At 37.3% G+C, this 20,891-nt stretch overlaps 1 protein-coding gene across 1 annotated transcript in view; it reads left to right on the plus strand.

The window, feature by feature from the left end:
* Positions 1–20,891, plus strand: part of dhx38 (DEAH (Asp-Glu-Ala-His) box polypeptide 38) — a 33,862-nt gene that overhangs the window by 1,993 nt on the left and 10,978 nt on the right. The window contains exons 3-20 of the mRNA XM_067414998.1: positions 1,915–2,126; positions 2,206–2,361; positions 5,504–5,666; positions 5,787–5,905; positions 6,710–6,789; positions 7,608–7,763; positions 9,209–9,370; positions 9,463–9,570; positions 9,675–9,796; positions 10,690–10,827; positions 10,960–11,146; positions 11,546–11,731; positions 13,132–13,272; positions 13,349–13,459; positions 15,626–15,742; positions 15,823–15,930; positions 16,014–16,126; positions 19,415–19,623. Of these exons, the coding sequence (XP_067271099.1) occupies positions 1,915–2,126; positions 2,206–2,361; positions 5,504–5,666; positions 5,787–5,905; positions 6,710–6,789; positions 7,608–7,763; positions 9,209–9,370; positions 9,463–9,570; positions 9,675–9,796; positions 10,690–10,827; positions 10,960–11,146; positions 11,546–11,731; positions 13,132–13,272; positions 13,349–13,459; positions 15,626–15,742; positions 15,823–15,930; positions 16,014–16,126; positions 19,415–19,623 (2,588 nt within the window). The remainder of the gene's footprint in view (positions 1–1,914; positions 2,127–2,205; positions 2,362–5,503; positions 5,667–5,786; positions 5,906–6,709; positions 6,790–7,607; positions 7,764–9,208; positions 9,371–9,462; positions 9,571–9,674; positions 9,797–10,689; positions 10,828–10,959; positions 11,147–11,545; positions 11,732–13,131; positions 13,273–13,348; positions 13,460–15,625; positions 15,743–15,822; positions 15,931–16,013; positions 16,127–19,414; positions 19,624–20,891) is intronic.

The following is a 20,891-nucleotide window of genomic DNA, read 5'->3' on the forward strand; positions in this document are numbered from 1 at the left end:
CTATATGCCTACTAATACATATTCAGTTATCATGTGTCCACCAAAGCATTTTAAAGCGTTTTGCAGGAGCAGGTGTAAATTTGTTTCATACCAACTAACATTTTAAAAATACAAGCATTTTTATGAATGCGAAAATTTATGTCAGAACGGCTTTACTAATGATTTACACACATTCGTTCTGCTTGTGTTTCATGAATGAGACCCAACGTCAGTTTCTTACGTGTCTGCATCTTGAGAGACCTCAGAATTGAAGTGATGGCAAATGATGTTTCATATGAAACATATCCTCTCGAGCTGATTGGATAGATCATTTGAACATGCTCTTTCCGAACTGTTTATGAAACATCATTTGCCGCTTCAATTCTGCAGTTAGATGTGAATTGATCAATGATTCGGGTCGCCAATGTCACGTGATTTCGGCAGTTTGGCAGTTTGATGCGATCTGAACTGCTGAAAATCACGCGATATTGGCGACCCGAATCATTGATCGATTCACACCGTTTGAATCTTAAAATGTGTTCTGATGATGAATGGAGGTCTTTTGGGTGAGGAACAACATTAGGGTGAGTCATTAATGACATCAATTTCATTTTTGGTTGAACTAACCATTTATGTTCGGATTGAAGTGTGTTCTGCACTTAAAACAGAAGCACCATACCAACACACATGCACCATACCAAAAGCACTGTACCGTAATGGATCTTTACAAATGTAACTTTACACCCATATATATATATATATATATATATATATATATATATATATATATATATATATATATATATATATATATTTCTTTAATTTAAAAGGGGAGAAGGCTCAGCACCTATTGCCTGCTGTCTCAATGGTGAGCAGTGTCTTTGGGGGAATTGCTGAGGCGGATTGCCAGCAACAGGCATTAGGATTGCTTGTGATTTTGTCCTATTTACTTAGGAGTCTTCTTGAATTTAGGAGCACATTTTAGCACTAAAATGCTTTGTGAAATACTCTTAGGAATTTTTTTTGTCCTAATCCTAAAATTAGGACTTTTAAATATATTATTTTTAAGAGTTTCTCCTAAATCGGCAGGTTAAGAGCTACTTTTAGTCTTAGGATGTTTTGTGAACACGGCCCCGTTTTTTTTGGGTCTCATTCACAAAGTGTGTGAACGCATGAATTTGTGAGTGAAATCTGTGCATGAACATTTTCATGAACAAACTATTATTCACCAGTAACTTTCATACTAATATGTATTCTAAATTTACCAAAAAAAAATGTAGGAGCAATTAAAACCACATAAGCAAAATTCACATACTTTGGGTAGCCCTATTGAAAATTTCTTCATAAAAATTTCAATATATAAATAAATATATAATAAAAATATGTATATATTTTTTCTTTCTTTTTTTTCCTGAATATATTTTATCATATACCGTAAAAGAGTAAGAAAAGCTGAGTTAGCTTGAGCTGTGAGGTTTCTCTTCATAATGCAGATATGTATAATATACAGATGACTGAGCTGTATGAGAGGGCTGTCGTATGGGTCTTTATAAAAGGTTTTATTTTTTTAAATAATTGACCTCGTTTTAAGCAGCTATTTTTGTTAACTTATTATTTTTGTAACACAGACATAAATCATACTGTGATGGTGAAGCTGTTTCATACCTATACATGACAACTTCTCTCTCTGGATCAGCCGCAACACGGATGTAGATTTAAATGCTCTGGTGTTATTTTGTCAAAGGCTTAATATCCACAGGGGAATCTAGGTCATTTAAGAATAAGATCGTGTGGGTGTTTGAATCAAGATTGAGATCTTTTAATAGTAATGCATACCTTCCTACTGTTCTGTCTTAAGTATCACATGCTAGGACACAAGCAAATAAATAAATGCTATGCAGTCATGGGTTTACTGTTTGTTTTGTGCCTCTACAGGAAGTACCGTGTCACTGGCTCAGAAACTCCATCTAACCCAGGAGGGGTTAGTGAGGAGTTTAAGCGGAAAAATCAACAGAGGGAGAAAGACAGACGTGAACATGGGGTTTATGCATCCTCCAAAGAAGACAAGAGCAGAGACAAAGACAGATCCAGAGACAAGGACAGAGACCACGATCGCTACCGTGACAGAGACAGAAGAAAAGACAGAGGTAAGTCAGGTGCTCTCCGCGTGTGAGATCTCAGCACAGAATTCCAGGCTCTGATCATAGTTTCATGGGCTTTTTGCAGATGAAAGCAGCCGCAGCCGTGGATCCAGCAGCAGTCGCTCTGAGCGCGGTGATGGCAGCGTGAGGAGTGAGCGCTCTCAGAGGGACGGCACATCCGAACGCATGAGCCGCGGTACTCGCCGCGATGAGCCAGATTCACCCCGTAACAGACCCAAAGGTCAGGGATAGTTCACCTAAAAAGGAAAATTCTGTCATTAATTCCTCACCCTCATGTCGTTCCAAACCAGTAAGACTTTCGTTCATCCTCAGAACACAAATGAAGATCTTTTTAATGAAATCTGAGAGATTTCCGTCCCTCCAATGACGGCTACACAACTAACGTGTACCACTTTGATGCTTCAAAAAGTTCATTACAAGATCGTAAAGCTAACCCATTATGGTTTGAAGGGTTTAGTCTGAATATTCTGAAGAGACTTGATTGCTTTATATGATGAACATTGAATTTAAGCTTTATTCACATATAAAGAATCGCCGTAGACTTGGCCACATGTTCCCACGATTTCCCTCAGAATAAAAGTTTGGGTTAGCATTTGAGAATGGATGTCGTAATTTAATCATTAATATAAATGTTTATTTGACAGTTTTACCATTTTACATTTGTAATGTAAAATAACATTATTATATCAGGGCTTGACACTTCATTTTTTTGAAGTTGAAAATTTTAGGAGAGCATTAAAAAAACTTTCAAGTGCCCAATGCAAATGTATCAATTATCAAATGATTTACAGTTAATTTACATTCAATAACAGTTTTATCTTAATCCAGGGATACAAGGAGACATTTACAAGCTCAATTATTTAATTTATTATAATACAAGAAGTACACAAGGTTTCCAAATATTTCTGCTTCAAACTTTTTTAAATAATTATTTATATTCGTTGTAGGCCATGTTTCAGTTCAGATTCAAATGTAAAAATATTCATATTAGAACATTTAAGTAGCTTATAAACGTGCCTTTGAAAAAACATGTTTAAACTTGTACTGTTGTGCATCTTGAGACAAAACAATGGCATTGACATATTTTAAGATATGTCAGTGCAAGTTGCTTTCGGTCAACTTTGCCCTGCCCCGCACAACCGTTTTTACTTGTTTTTTTTAAATATGTTAGGTCCATATATGTTTGTGTTAAGTCGTGAATGTGAAAATGAACTGCTACCTTCTTTGTCAGCTCTTGCCACTGAAAAGGAATAAGCGGAGAAATCAGGCCGATTACAAAAGCTGGTCAATCTGACATGGTGTTGCTCGCCCAGTTGAGACCGCGCTCACAGAATTCGTCTAGTAGCTCAGTGACAGTTTTTGAATACAGCAAGGATGTTGATAGCCAGGCTGTCATTGGCTGGCTGTTATCCAATCAGAGTCCAGCTGCTTAGCTCGTTGAATATCGCTGCTGGAGTATTCCTGCCGGCTTTCTATTCAACGCTAGAATGGCTTGAAACAAGGTAAATTTATTAAATTAAATCCTTGCCTTTTGAAGTTTAATAATCAGGCTGTATTCCCCAAAAATAATTATTATTTATAATTAATTAATTATTTTATTCACACTTTGCTACTAAATACATTTTACAGTTAGCACACATCTATTTTTAGTTGCAAATGTGAGTTAAAAGCCCTGTAGATTACGGTATATATTTAATATTTATTTGTTATATACATTTTCTTAACTAAATTGTTATTTTTTTAACATTAAATGTTTTATCATACAGTAAAATATTACAATATTAATATTTCTCGTTTTTTATTATATTACTCTATAACTTACATTTTGCAGTAATACAAGAAATCGCCCTATACAAGTACACCATATATGTGAATATATTATATAATTATTATATTAATTTTCACTGTTTTTTACAGTGAAATATTACAATAGTAATACATCTTATTTAGTAAATTATTTTTTAAAATAATAATAATAATAATACAATTATTTGTATTTTTGTCAAATTGTGCAACCATACAAAAAAGCACAGCATGTTTTCTTTTTCTTTTCTTTTTTCCTTTTAAAGGGGGGGTGAAACACTCAGTTTCAGTCAATCTCATGTCAATCTTGAGTACCTATAGAGTAGTATTGCATCCTTCATATCTCCGAAAAGTCTTTCGTTTTATTATATTTGTAAAAGAAATATGGGCTGTACCGAGTCTTTCCGGAAAAAACCGAGCGCCTGGAGGCGTATCGTGTGGGCGGAGCTAAAGAATGACATATGCGCAAAGCGGTGACGTCCTCAAGCGTGGAGAAACCCATCTATCTCAGCTAATAGATATGATCCAGAATCTAATTCGGAGGCTGAAATAGAAACAGCAACAGCAGGACGTCCGTCTCTGTGGTATGTACTGTATTTAGAGGCCTGTCAACATGACATGATTCGGTTTATGGACTATTGTATGCGACCAAACCTTAGTAGCAAGCAAAACGGTTTTGCACGTCAGAGTAGTGTAGCAAGTTACATAGAACAGCAATGAAGTCCGTTAGTGCATTTGAATGACGAAGCACGCGATCGTGTCGTTTACTGATGTTTACATACGCGACGATAAGCACAGCACAGACATTTGAGGCAGTTTTACTCACCGGCTGCTTCCAAAGCAGGACCAAACGTTTATCGCTGGGACGGCTCCGTCAAAAACACAGTTCTTGGAGTGTGGAGATCCACTTTGCGATGCGACTGAAGCATTTCTGCGTTCAAATCGGTTCAAATGCAGCGCTGCCTTCCCGGAATGCTGTGCTGAAGCGTTGAATTCGCCTTAATGTCAAAGTGGAGGAATGAAGTGGAGCGTGGCGCGGACTATAACCGACATTAGTGTTCACGGACGACTGGATCTGCAGCTTAGAGCAGTTTACTGTTTACAGCGTGCATTTCCTCTCTCGCGCTAGTCACGCGCGTGCGCACCCTACCGGGAGAAGAGCCCGTACGGCCCATACAAGGACCTTCCGCTCTATTAACGTCAAGTAGACCCATACTCGAAAAAAAACTCTCCGAAACTTGTGAGAAACCGGAAGGAGTATTTTTGACACAGAAATACTCCATCAAACGTCCAACATTAGTTTTTGAAACTTTGTCTATGTTTAGGATGGGAATCCAAGTCTTTAACAGTGTAAAAAGCTCAGTATGCATGAAACAGCATTTCACCCCCCCTTTAAAAAAAAATCACTATCAAAATTTCTATCAGAAAAATTGCAGTTAGATTTCCCCCCCAAAATCGTGCAGCCTTAACCTTAACTATAACCTTAACCTAAATTCTGATTGATAGCAATGCTGTTTCAGGACCAACACATGTTAAGTGCGTTTCATATGTCCACGCAGGCTTGGTCACTCCGTCACGCTCCAGCTGGGATGAAGATGACAGTGGATATTCCAGCTCACGTCACTCACATTGGGAGAGCCCGTCTCCTGCCCCCTCGCACCGTGAGTTGGACCGCTCCGAGCGCAGCCATCGATCAGTCCGCGACAGTGAGAGGAGAGACAGGTATGACTCTCTTCCTCAAAGCCTCATGAATGAATGCTTGTATGAAGGTTTTTTGTGGTGACATGGTTTGTGTTAGTCAGAAAAGAAATATGAATAGATGTTTCCTTGTCACTCATTCAGGTCAATTAAACCTCAATATCCAGCTGATACTCCTCTGCCAACCCCATCATATAAGTACAACGAGTGGGCCAATGACAGGAAGCATCTTGGCTCCACACCACGCCTGTCCAGAGGAAAAGGTAAAGACAGGCATTACAAGTTGTTTTTGTGGAGAATGTCGTAAACATTTGTATGTGCATTTTTGAATTGATTGAAAAAAAAAAAAGTTTGTTACTTTTTATTTGATTGTTTTACTAGTTATTTATTTCATTTTGATTATTAATATTTTGATTATTTATTATTATTTTGATTATTTTTACCTAAAGTATTAAAAGACATGTTTTCTTTTTTCTTTCTTTTTTTATCACTATCAAAATATCGCAATTAGATTCCCCCTTAATATCTTTAATATTAATATCTCCCATATTAATATTAAGAACTCATGTTAAGCAAAGATGTGTTCTTAACATGATTAACATAAAAATCAATTGTATATCATGTATATACACACTTGTCGTTCTTCAAGGATGCATTTAATTGATCAAAAATGACAGTAAAGAAATTTACATTGTGTGTTAAAAAAGATTTGCATTTGAAATAAATGCTTTGCTTCATCAACGAAAAAACACTACCACACTTTTTAAAATAATAGTAATGATAATAAATGTTTCTTGAGCATCAAGTAACCCTATTAGAATGAGTCATGCTTTAGATCACAAAAATAAATAATATTTTAAAATATATTTAAACAGAAAACAGTTTATTTAATGGCAATATTATTTCACAATATTACCGTTTTTATTATATTTTGATAAAATATAAGCAGCCTTGGTGAACAGACTCATGTTTCAAAAACTCAAACATCGTACCGACCCCAAACTTTTGAACAGTAGTGTATGTACTGCGCCTGTAGTGTTGTATTTACATGGCTTCTTGTTTTGTAGGAGAAAAAAGGGAGGATAGAGAGGATGGCATACTATTTAATAATGAAGACGAGAAGGAGCAGTGGGAGGAAGATCAGAAGGTGAGTGCTCTTTAAAGTCAGCATGAAATCAGAAACAATATTTTCATTCTTCAGATTCTTAATATATGTTCCTGCTCTTAAAGTGCCCCATTATGATAAATTAAAGGTTCCTAATTTTTTAGTTTTAGAGGTCTCCTTCAACAGGTTTACATGCATAATTTTCTCATAATATACATTGCACATCACCACGATGTTCAGTGGTTCTCAAACGACTCGATGGATGAATCAGTCTCTAAATCTCTCCTTTGCATGAGCCTACTCTGCTCTGATTGGTCAGACGGACCAGTCTGTTGTGATTGGTCTACAGTGTACAGCCCGTATTTCAGAAAACAAACGTCCATTACCATAACTGAACTTCAGCTCCGTCCAGAGGCTTCCTAAACCTCAGCGATTGTACACACTGTAAAGATTTACACCAATCTCAGCGTGAATCTGACTGTAAAACATTGTAAGATCTAGTTATTCAACCTGAACCTTGAGCAGGACGTTTCCCAGTTATTCTACTTAAGTTTGAGGTGCATTATGGGATCATTATGAAATGAGATGCACTGCTCTTCAGTCATTTGAAAGTGATTGCAGTGCCAGTTTTGTCCACAATCTTACATACACTTCCTTTAAAGTAATATGTATTGTGAAAAGTGCTATACAAATAAATTTGGCTTCACTTTACCTAAAACATTTTGACCGTTACCTAAATGATCAATAACATCCTGTTTCATTCAGTAATTCATCAAAGTGTGGAAGTAAAATGCACTTCGGATGTCATTTAAAGTTGGTATTTTAGATGAGTACTAACTAACTGTGTCATGCCCACACAGCAAGCTGATCGAGACTGGTACATGATGGATGAAGGTTATGATGAGTTTCACAACCCATTGACATCCACCTCAGAGGAGTATGTGAAGAAGAGGGAGCAGATCCTACAGAAGCAGACCCAGAAACGCATCTCAGCACAGAAGCGGCAAATCAATGAGGTACCGCAAAACACACTCTCACCTCTCTGCACAGCACAGAGCTGGACGTACACGGATCGTCAAACGTTTGGAAGAATTCATGAGGATGTTTTCGAAAGAATTCTCTCACGCTCACCAAGGTTGCATTTATTTTCAGTAAAAACAGCAATATCGTCAAATATTATTACAATTTAAAAATAATTAAAAAAAAATGTATTCATCAAGGATGCATTAAATTGCAGTAAAGACATTTATAATGTTACAAAAGTTTTATATTTCAAATAAATGTTCATTTGAACTTTATATTCAACAAAAAATCCAGATTTTTTAAAATCACATTTCTGCAAAAAATAAACAAATAAACAAATAATATCAAGCAGTTTTCAACATAATATTAAAGACAGATAAAATAAGCATTATTAATAATTAATAACTGAGCAGCGAATCCTCATATTGTAATGATTGCTGAAGGATCCTGTGACTCCAAAGACTGGAGTAATGATGCTGAAAATTCAGCTTTGCATCACAGGAATAAATTACATTTTAAAATATGTTCAGATAGAAAACAATTATTTTAAAATGTAATAATATTTCACAATGTTAGTGTTTTTACTGTATTTTTTATTGAATAAATTCAGCCTTCGTAAGCAGAAAAGACTTGACTGCCAGTGTAGGGATGGCCGACATGATCCAAATCTTATTTAACAATGACAAGAAATATCACAAAATAGTTATTTTTGTTGTTAAAAATAAAAACTAAGAATCGATTTACAAACAATTGGATAAAACATTTCATATTCTTCACTGTATGAATTAAGAAAGTAATTCAAAGTAAGTGTTATGAAATGTATTCAAGAGCAGGGAGTGATTTTCACCTCGTCTTTTATTGTTTGATTCACATCAGTAATTCTGCATGTTTATTTGCCGTCGGTGAGAGAGATTGCTCTGATTGGCTCGTCAGTTTAACGAATGATTCACTGCACCAGAATAAAAGCGAAAGTGATGAAAGCAAGCAAAGAATTTGAGATGGCTGTTCTAATTTTACATCTTACCTGAGCATTCCAATACGCAAATATTTCTGAATAACATGAGCCGCCTGGAATGAAGAAAGTGATCAGTGTGATTAATATTCAAAATAGGAAGCAAGCACTGCTTTGTTTACGTTTTATATATCTGCAGTTCTAGTTTTCTTTTTTGCGTGGCGAATATAGAATGATTATAGACCATAGAAAATATTCCTGCTGATATAGACGGTTATTTCCTTACACGCAGGTGCTGTAGTCTTTGTAGTGTGTTTAAGAGCAGCTTTCTGGCCAAGAGGCAGCCAATGCGAGCTGAAACAGAGTTGGCTTTCAGTGCAGCTAGTTCTTTGACTTCGGCTGTGTGTTACAGCCTTAAGACCGAATGCACCTGTTCTAATATACTGATACTGATACCACTGTGTACTCGCATGTGTTTCACTCCAGGATAACGAACGCTGGGAGACCAACCGCATGCTCACCAGTGGAGTAGTTCAACGCTTGGAGGTGGATGAGGACTTTGAGGAAGACAATGCGACCAGAGTCCATCTGCTTGTTCATAACCTTGTTCCACCCTTCCTGGATGGGAGGATTGTCTTCACTAAGCAGGTACAGGTGTCTCTATGCATGAATGTGCTTATTGCTAAGACACCAGACTTGAGTCTTTAATTGATGATTTTATGTTTGTTCTGCGATTCCAGCCTGAGCCGGTCATTCCAGTGAAAGACGCAACCTCAGACATGGCCATCATCTCCCGCAAGGGAAGTCAGCTGGTCAGACGACACAGAGAGCAGAAAGAGAGAAAGAAGGTGCACATCTGCTTTTTATGTCTCATTTGGACCACACTCTCACTCCAGGGCTGTAGTCTAGATGTAACTGTTGTTCCGTTTGTTTCTTTCACATGACATGACAGGCACAACACAAACACTGGGAGCTCGCTGGCACCAAACTGGGAGACATCATGGGCATCAAGAAATCAGAGGAGGAGGGATCAGCTGGAAAACCTGTTGGAGAAGATGGAAATGTGGATTACAGGTAGAAATTGTCTCACAATATATAGTGAATCTTTTTTTTACTATATTGCTTTGATATATCTTTTTATTATTTGCTATATATATACACACACACACACACACACACACACACACACACACACACACACACACACACACACACACACACACACACACACACACACACACACACACACACACACACACACACAGTGAGGAAAATAAGTATTTGAACACCCTGATATTTTGCAAGTTCTCCCACTTGGAAATCATGGAGGGGTCTGAAATTGTCATCGTAGGTGCATGTCTACTGTGAGAGACATAATCTAAAAAATAAAAAAAAATCCAGAAATCAAACAATATATGCTTTTTAAACTATTTATTTGTATGATACAGCTGCAAATAAGTATTAAATCTTGACATATTTGTTATATAAAATACCATTCAAAAGTCTGGGGTCAATAATATATTTTTAAGTTAATTTATTAATTTATAAGTTAATACTTTTATTTTGCACGAATGCATTAAATTGATCTAAAGTTATGGTAAAGATGTTTATAATACATATAATACATTTACAAAATGTTCAAATAAATGTTTTTCTATTCATCAAAGAATTCTGAAAAAAAATTATGCTTTCCACAAAATTATTAGTAAGTGTATTTGATCAAATAAATACTGCCTTTGTGAGGAGGCTCCTCAAAAACACAAAATCATTTAAAGAGTATTGTGGATATTTACACACACACACACACACACACACACACAAACACGTACATACATATGTGTTGCGTGTGTATGTATATGTATTCTTTCAACAGAATTTTGCAGTCCCCCCGAAAGCTGCTCAGAAATTGTGAAAAACTTCTGTAGATTCTTTCTGAGCCTCCTCTTTTTTTCCTTCCATCTTTTCAGAACGGAGCAGAAGTTTGCTGATCACATGAAGGAGAGGAATGAAGCGAGCAGTGAGTTTTCTAAGAAGAAGACTCTATTAGAGCAGAGACAGTATCTGCCCATCTTTGCTGTTCGCCAGCAGCTGCTCAACATCATCAGGTCCTTGTGACACTCAAATCAATTCACTTACATCAGCTTCCTGTATACAATCTACCACTAAATTTGTGAGCTCATGTGTCTGCCCACCCAGCATGCTAATGTTTTCTTTGTGTTGTGTTTCTTCTCTGATAGGGATAACAATATTGTGATTGTGGTGGGGGAAACGGGCAGTGGTAAGACGACTCAGCTGACGCAGTATCTTCATGAGGATGGTTACACTGGCTATGGCATGGTGGGCTGCACACAGCCTCGCAGAGTGGCAGCCATGAGCGTGGCCAAGAGAGTCAGCGAAGAAATGAACAGTAACCTGGGAGAAGAGGTTGGTGCCCAACATCTTGTGTGCTTGGAGCAATTTTCTTCCCATTTGGTTTACAAAAGATATTGATTTTAAAGGATATACTGCCACCTGGTGGTTTTGAGGTGAATTGTATGTAATGTATTTTTTATTTAATTTTTAACCAAAACCAAACCATAAAAACATATTTTCTTTACTTGAAATTAAATAAATTTTAACTGAAATAAAATATAAAAAAGCCTATAGGCAACATTAATTTAACATTAAGTCAACACAAATTTTAGATGAAGTACTAAAAGAACTAAAACTTAAGTAAAAAAAAAAAAACAATTATATATGTATCTATATATGTATTATATAAAATTATAATATTTTATTTTCACCATGGCTAAGGGGTTTATGTTGCTTTAATGTGAATGGCAGGTTGGTTATGCCATCCGTTTTGAAGACTGTACATCAGAGAAGACTGTAATAAAATACATGACGGATGGGATTCTTCTGAGGGAATCTCTGCGGGAGTCCGACTTGGACCACTATAGCGCTGTAATCATGGACGAGGCTCATGAGCGCTCCCTCAACACTGACGTGCTCTTCGGGCTGCTCCGAGAGGTGAGCCAAGTCTCCATCTGTCTATCTTACTTTCACATGAATGGAGGAGGATTTTATGTAAATGAAGTTGTTTTCATACACTAATTTGATGTACATGTCTAGGGCTGAAACGACACATTGAATCGATTACGTTAATTACACACTGTTTATGTTAATCCTTAATCTCCTGTCATGTTTCACACAAAACAAAACTACCTCTAAATTTGTGAGCGCATGTGTCAGCCCACCCGGTATGCTGATGTTTTCTTTGTGTTGTGTGTCTTCTCTGGGTGTAATATAAGGCCCTGTTTACACCCGGTATTAAAGGGGAGATGAATTGAGAAATCAACTTCCCCTTGAGCCTTTGATATATAAGAGGTTATGGTAATATAAGAATATCCTGTAAGTTTCAGAGCTGAAAGCTTATTTGTTAGTAAAAGAAAAGCTTTTAGACACCAGACCCAGAAAACGAGTCCCTCAAATCAATGATGTATTAGAAGTGGGAAACGTCGCCTCTACAGATAAATGTGTACGCTGATTCTGTAGCCCCGCCAACTGACTCATTGAGCTAAACTAGCAATAAACACGCCGAAGATGGCAAGATAATCATTTGTAAACAAGACACAGGTCGACACTGGATTTGCAGACATATTGAGATACACAATGCTATTCCTTCTATATTGAATCCGATAGGAATGGTGCAACACACTTATGTGAGTAAAACATGTTTTTTGTTAAAATATGCGATAGTATTGCATTGTTACAGAGCGTATTGATTATCTGTACGTGTCTAACAGAACATACCTTGGCACACTGTCAGGCTGGAGAATCCCTTATTTGTTGGTTTATTGTGATTCGGGTTCAGACTCCCAGGGCTCGCAAAGCCCAACGTCTTGGGGCTGTGTGTTTTCCAGACGGGCTGCCAAAACGAAAGCATGTTGGGAGGCCGGTGAATCTTAAATAGTGAAATAACATTCATTTCTTGATCTGCGCTGTGTTTGAAGAGCGTGTGTGTGTGTGTGGTTTGTGCTTATAACCACCGATCGGACGGGCCAAGTAATTAAAAATACTTTATGATCCACTGGAGCTGCAGTGGGTGTGAGCTGCGAGGTACACAAGTTAAACATAAACTCAGCACGGGGTTACTAAGCATTTAAAGTCATTGTTGGTTGTTTAAAATATCTGATGAATGAACTCACAACTCGATTGGACTCATTTATTCATGTGAGTCCTGAAAATGCAGCCCATAGCTTCTTCTCTTAGAGTTTTGTTTTGTGTGAAACGTGACCGGGGATTGGGGATCAAATAAACAGCGATTACATTGACAGCCATATACAAGTCCATTTAAAGAATACTGCTGAGCTTAGATTTTGATACTGATGAATCACTTTCTCCCTTCTTCCTTTATTTGGATTACTTAGGTGGTGTCTAGACGCTCAGACTTGAAGCTCATTGTCACATCTGCCACCATGGACTCTGACAAATTTGCGGCATTCTTCGGCAATGTTCCTATTTTCCACATTCCTGGCAGGACATTCCCTGTGGATATCTTGTTCAGCAAGGTGAGGTGTTAATAGCGTCTTTAGTTAAAGCTGGTTGGTGCGCTGTAGACTAACTCTGAGTGATGGTGTGATTCAGACTCCTCAGGAGGACTATGTGGAGGCGGCAGTGAAACAGGCCTTACAGATTCATCTCAGTGGGATGGGGGGTGACATTCTCATCTTCATGCCTGGTCAAGAGGACATTGAGGTGAGGAGATTCTGCAAATGTTATGAATGAAATCACAATTTGTACATTTATTGATACTATATACACACTGCCAATCAAAAATTTCTCACCAAGGCTGCCTTTTAGATATATTATAAATGTGTCAAAATTACTGTATTCTATTTTAATATATTAAAAAATGTAACTTATTCATGTGATGGCAAATCACATGAATAAGACCATTCTGGACAGGACATTGTGACGGTTTTAATGCATCCTTGATGAGTAAAAGTATTAATTTCTTTTTTTCTTTTTTTTTCTTGCCCCAAACGTTTTATTGGTAGTATGTCACAGGCTCCACAAAAATATGAAACCACACAACTGTTTTCAACACTGATAAATAATGTTTCTTGAGCAGCAAATCATCATATTAGAATGATTTCATGTGACACTGAAGACTGGAGTAATGATGCTGAAAATTCAGCTTTGCTCTCAGGAATAAATCAATATTAAAAAATAACATTCAAATATAAAAAGTTGTTACTTGTATTTAATATTACTGCAGCTTTAGTGAGCATAATAGACTTGAATATTAGAAAGACCAAAAAATAGACAAAAAAAATGAATAAATGAATAAATCATAAATCACACACACACGGCTTGACATCAACATCCGCCATATGCGAGTGTATTTCAGCCGTGGGGTATAATGCATTCACTCCTAATATCCACTTTGTTGGGTTGAATTTTATATATATAATATATACTGTTTTCAATCGTAGTCTTTTAGGCATCTGAAATAATAAACTAAGTGCTATGTAGTGTTGTCAAAAATATTGATTTTTCGATGCATATATCAATACTGAAATATCTGAAAGGCTTCCAGTACTCATTTTCCACAGAATAGATACATGACACCAGCTGCGTTTTTCTCTCTCTTTCTCATCTCACTGACAGCGAGTGACACACAAACCCTCCTCTCCTCACTTACTTGTTTCATTTGCTCCAGGGCTTCATATGTTACAGGGCTTGAATTCTGGTGTAGGATTGCACATATTGCGCATAATTTGACTCACTCCTGGAGATTTTGTGCGCACACATTAAGCCACCTCTTATTGCTAAATTAAGTTCTTTTTCGCTGCTTATTGCACTTAAACAGTCAAATACACACAAAATAATGGTATAATAATAGTTCTGTTTTAAGTGAACATAAACGGTTGAGAAATACAACGCATGTGTAACTATATATGATCCTTGGACCAGGTCTTAAAGTATTCTATACAATACCTACTGCCAAATGATAGTTAAAGGTGCACTATGTAGTATTTTTGCAGTAAAATATCCAAAAACCACCAGGCCAATGTTATATATTTTGTTCAGTTGAGTTCTTACAATATCTCAAATGTTTCCAACTATTTGCAAATTGTGAGAACGTTGCTATTTTAACCAATGGACCGGGACGACTGAGGGAGTTGCCTGTCAATTGCGCCTCATCTGCGTTACCCTCGGTTTCCGGTTTTATTTTGCAGAAACGCTTTACTCTTAGCAGTGTCACAGCAGCTGCTGAGCGAACACACAGAGTAACCTCATACCATAATTTTAAACACAGTTAAATGTATCTAATATGATAAACAGAGCTGCGTTACCTCATACTCATGACCAGAAAAGCAGAAATAGCGACTGTGACCTGTCCCATCATAATAATGGGATAAAAATAAAAAGTCCCGCTGCTCGCGAGGCGTGTGTTGCTCATCTCTTTAACAATTGTTCCAGCGGTCTTGCTCAGCTCCTCAACACTCCTCATCCTACTCTGCTAAATACTACAGTAACGTTAGTAATCACATTGATGAACGTGATTTTTTTCCCGAGTCCTATCCTGATTTGTTTCCACCGGCTGTGAGGTGAAGACCACATGTCCCAAGATGCTGCGCTCAAACTTAGCGTCATCAAACTACACCTTTGTTTTGAAAAGGTGCCCTCGAGCGGATGGAAAAGCTAGTGCACCTTTAATATTAAAAATATATGGCAGTAATTGCATATTAATGCCACTGGAAAACTGCAACTGGAAAACCACTTACCATAGTGGCTGGTGAGAAATAATTGATACTAATTAAATCAACTGAAGTCAGGTTTCGTTGAATATAAGAAGTATGAGATTAGTTCAAAATAAGGCATCTTATAACACAAATGATGTCTGTGCTCCTGCAGGTAACATCAGATCAGATTGTGGAGCGATTGGAGGATCTAGAGAACGCTCCGGCCCTGGCAGTACTGCCCATCTACTCCCAGCTGCCTTCAGATCTGCAGGCTAAGATCTTCCAGAAGGTAAGCATCTGTCTCCGTTGAAAACTGGAAGATCCTGCTAACAAGATGTTTGTGAGCTAAACCTGTGTGTTTTCTGACAGGCTCCTGATGGAGTGAGGAAGTGTATTGTTGCTACAAACATCGCTGAGACGTCTCTGACAGTGGACGGCATCATGTTTGTGGTGGATTCTGGTTACTGCAAACTGAAGGTAAATGAATCTGCTATGAATGACCAGTCCTTAGAGGAATTGCACATCTAATGCTAACAGAAGTTTTACTTTGTGTTGTTTAGGTGTTCAACCCTCGCATTGGCATGGATGCGCTGCAGGTGTACCCCATCAGTCAAGCCAACGCAAACCAGCGGGCTGGCAGAGCGGGCAGAACAGGCCCAGGACAGTGTTACAGGTAAGATCACACAAAAACATCATTAATATATTTGTTCATCCACAATGTAACACTTGTTTGAAAGTTGATCATCCTTGTGCAATGGGGCACAACGTTTCATGACAATGACTTTCTCATTTTGATGGTTCCACCAGGATTTTGTCATTGTATGTTCTACTTTTTCGGGATGAACACATTTGTTTTCGATTTTCAAACATATTTTTCTTGTGAAACAATTGTGTTTTTAATTATATAATCAAACTGGTTCACAGAGAATGTGAATTATTTTTCTTTAACAGAGAAAGCAGTTTGGAACTAAAACCATGAGATTGGCGACACAACATGTTGAAACTTATTGTGATTTTGTGAAATATTTTAAACAAATGTTTTCTATTTTAATATATTTTAATTGATTCATTTAATTTATTATTGGTGCCCAAATATTAATAATGGTTCTTATTATCACTGTTGAAAACTGGTTTTTGCTCCTTAATATTTTTGTGGAAACTGAGCTTAATTGTTGAATAAAAGGTTCAAAAGAACAGAATTTATTTGAAATGTTTTTTAACATTATAACATTGTCTTTACTGTCAGTCAATTTCGATCAATTGAATGCTTTCTTGCTAAATAAATGTATTAATTTATTTTATTTCTTACACAAAGCTTTTGAATGATTGTTTATCTCAGTTTGCACAAACATATTGAGCAGGACAACTGGTTTCGAAATGTTTCTTGAGAAGCAAATCATCATATCAGAATGGTCATGTGATGCTGAAGATTGGAGTAATGATGCTCTAAATTTAGCTTTGCATCACACGAATAAATTACATTTAAAAATGCTATTTTGAATTGTAATAATATTTCACAATATTACTGCTTGTAAGGGGTGGGGTTTAAGCGCATTAAATGATTGGAGAAGTCTTGCATAATTCACTAGAGAGAAGTCATTTCATTGGAAGATAGAGATAACATATTTTGATAAAATATTTCAAGGTCAAATGTTTATTCCATGCTGACTTAAAAGTGATACAGACTTGGGTGATGAAACACAGTGATGAATCAGTTTTTTGATCCAGTACATTGAAACGAATAATTTAAACAAATTGAATTGTTCTAGTGTCTCTGTGGTATAAATACAGACTCTCTTTGCTAATACAGGCAGATGAACAGTGTCCCTGAGCTTTATTCTTCTTTTTGCTAACTCTTTTCTGAAACATCTATCAGTGAGGCAGGCCGACAGCAGGAGTGCGACGGGACGGTAATCTTGAGAGGATTTCACACAGTTTAATTTTTGTTTACACCTCTGAGGATTGACAGATTTGAGACAAAGACTTCTGTGGGCTTTTTGACTGTGACCTTTTTTAAATCTGCACAGCCCCAAAGATGCGACGACGCACTGTCTCGCTGTTTTACTGTCACACAAGGATTGTTTTGCCTCCCTGTGAGTGTTTCTGGCTGCTCGTGAACGTGTGTGGCACATGCTGGATTATTCGCATGCATCCTTTACCAAACATCTGTGCATTAAGAATCAATTCTGTTCAGCCAGATGCTTTGTAATGTGGCCAAGAGCCATGTGCGTGTGATAAATGCACAACTCAAAAGCTCTGGCTGTGATTGTGGTACTTTCACAGGAGCCAGAAGGACTAATATGCATAAATGCATAGGCTGTACTACAGAGCTTCCCAGAGTTCCTTCTTCACGCCATCTTCTGAGAGATTATCCATTTTGTTGAATAGCTGCAGAAATCTGCTGTTCTCTCAGATCTGTCTCTATGGAGCGGCAAGGAGAGCTGTGATATTTTAAGATGCTCAGAGGTAGTTTGGAAATGGCTCATTGTTAAGGGCTTCCCTCTAGCTGAAGGTAGAGAACTTTATCATTGGTGTGATCCATGAATGCATATGTCATGTCTAAGTCTTTATTTGGAACTTTTTCATTTAATGTTTATTCAGATTCCCCCCCTCTATCTATTTCCCCCTCAATTCTCTTTATTTTATTCCATGACTTTCTTAAATGAATACATCAAACTGGTGCGGAGAAGAAAATCACTGCAAATCAGAACATATTTAATAGCGAGCATAAATAAAACCATTGAGAATTCACTTTGGGCAGAGCTAAAATTCTCTTGCTGCAGTTCAAATGGCACTAGAGTTTACGCTACGTCAGACAATGCTGTAAAGGAATTGTGCTTTGTCCCAATTTGCCTACTTACTGTATACTATGCCCTAAAAGTAAACCTTTTTTTTTGTAAAAAAAAAAAAAGTTAATAATTTTGCGTATGTAGCAGGATATCAGGCACGCTTTGGGACATACTACTTTCTCATAATTGCGTCTTTAACAGACAGCTCTGTTGCTTAGTTACATGCATCCTGCCACCATTTAAACTGCATTGTCAATCATCTCGTCACAGTTAAAATCCTTCACATTCTGTATCGGAGAGAAATGTCATGGGTCTTTCATGCAGAAAACTCCTCATGTGTTTGCATAATGATGCATTTAAAATTTAATGACAAAATGCATCTTTATAAAAGTTCAGTGTTGTTGCTGTTAAAATGTAACATGGATAACACTAAAAAAAGTAATTTTCATTGGGTTAGATACTAATTATTAATCACTCAAACCCCTTTATGTAAACCTCTCTACTTAAAGGGATAGTTCACTCAAAAATAAAAATAAAAATGCTGTTAAGTTGCTGTTACAGTGACTTTTTCATTTTCAGATTTTTAGGTGAAACTGTGGTCTTTGGTGATTCGTGTAATGCAAGTCAATGGCTACCGTCACTTTGAGAGTCATAAACATATACAGGCAAAATAAAATAAATACCCGTGGCTTTTGATGATACATTGAGGTCTTATGAAGCTAAACTGAACATTTTTTACAACATTATTACCTGTAATCCACAGCCTCTGCAAATGGTCCTGAGCACATTCACTTCCTGATGTGGCTGAACTTTCAACTCCCATCTGCACTTTTATGGAATTGCACTTCCATGCTAATTTGCCCTGTTTAGTAAATCTGGCTCTTAGCACTTAAGCTTGACATGGGAACATTTACTCTTTTTTTTTAGTTGAAGTTTGATTGATTAAGGATAACTGCGGGTCTAGTTATAGTTTTGGAAATCTTACTGACCCATCTCTTTCTATATCTTCAAAGTTAATCTACACAGAGCTCTCTGCAGTGTGTTAGCACCCTAACAAGGAAAACACCGGATTTTTCACTCGCCACTGTGTCACATTGTGTCAGGGTAGGTCATGTTGTAATGTTTACAGAAAATGAATGAATGTTTCTTTCCATTTTGTCTGTTCTCTGCAGGTTATACACTCAGAGTGCCTTCAAGAATGAAATGCTCACCACCACTATCCCAGAGATCCAGCGCACTAACCTGGCCAATGTTGTGCTGCTGCTTAAGTCACTAGGAGTGCAAGACCTTCTGCTCTTCCACTTCATGGATCCACCACCTGAAGACAACATGCTGAACTCCATGTACCAGCTGTGGATCTTAGGAGCTCTTGACAACACAGGTGAGACCACTCTGCCTCAGACACTAAGGGTGCTTTCACACCTGCCTCATTTAGTTTGGTTGAATCGTACTAGAGTTCGTTTCCCTCTTTGGTGCGGTTCGTTTGGTCAGGTCTGAAAGCAGCAATCGCACTCGGGTGCGCACCAAAAGCGGACCAAACAAACGTACCGAGACCTCCTTGAAGAGGTGTAGTTAGCTGCGCTGACATTGTGTGCATGACATTATTACCTGATAGATCGTTGGAAATATTTTCGGGAAGATGAGCATCTCAGTTAAGAATAATTAATGCACGCCTCTGCTTGAAGTGATCAGCGATGTGCGGTAGCCTTTTGCAGTGCATTTGAACGTTGTTTTCACGTCACATCCGCGCTTCATTATAGAAATGTATTGTTTGCACACTGTGGTAAATACACACAGTGTAGTAGATTATGGCCAGGGACAAAACTAGCCCACGCAGTTGTCTCTCCATAGTGTTATTATAGTTTGCTGGCTTTGCCTCTCCTGTTGGAATTTTCCCACACGTAAATTCTGACCAATCGAAAAGCAGTTTAGGAAATACGCCATGTCCAATGAGTGATGTGGATGTTGTCACGTGCCTGCGTTTTGGTTCGCTTCAACTGGTTCGGACTAAAGCAATTAGTGTGGTGTGAAAAGGAACCAAAAAAGCTGAAAAATGCAACAATGTAAAATTGTTTGCCCTTGGTTCGGACCAAATGAACCGAACTAGAGATGTGAAAGCACCCTAAATCAGCATAGGACCACACAAACCTATCTCTTTTGAATTTGTCTTGTCCCTTTTGCAACTTTTTAATAATAAGGAGCAGTAGAGACTGAATCTGGTCTTCAGGGTTCATTAGAGTTGAATTGTAATGGTATCAGGAATGATTAAATAATGTCAGGATTCAGTGTGCATTTATATGTAGTTATGTATTCCAGTCAAAAAATCTTCAGTATGCCATGGAAGGCAACATCCATAATGAGAAACCTGTAAAATGCTTGATGGAGTGGTTTGCTTCAGAATAAAAGCAAATGCTTAAAAGAGAAAAGCTAATTTATAATAATAAAAAATAAGCATTGAGTGTAAATTAAACTGTTATTTTATTAATTTTTTGATACATTTGTTTAATTTGCGGAGTGTGTAGTTGCGGAGTGTCGAAGAAACAGCAACAAACATAATTCTAAATGTTTTCTGATGCAAAACTTATTTTGAAAGACAGCATGAAATCTGTTGACTCCTCTGTCAGATGCAGTTTAAGTAAAGAGTGCCTG

Source organism: Pseudorasbora parva, chromosome 1 (assembly GCF_024679245.1).
Source record: "Pseudorasbora parva isolate DD20220531a chromosome 1, ASM2467924v1, whole genome shotgun sequence".
Classification (NCBI taxonomy): Eukaryota; Metazoa; Chordata; class Actinopteri; order Cypriniformes; family Gobionidae; genus Pseudorasbora; species Pseudorasbora parva.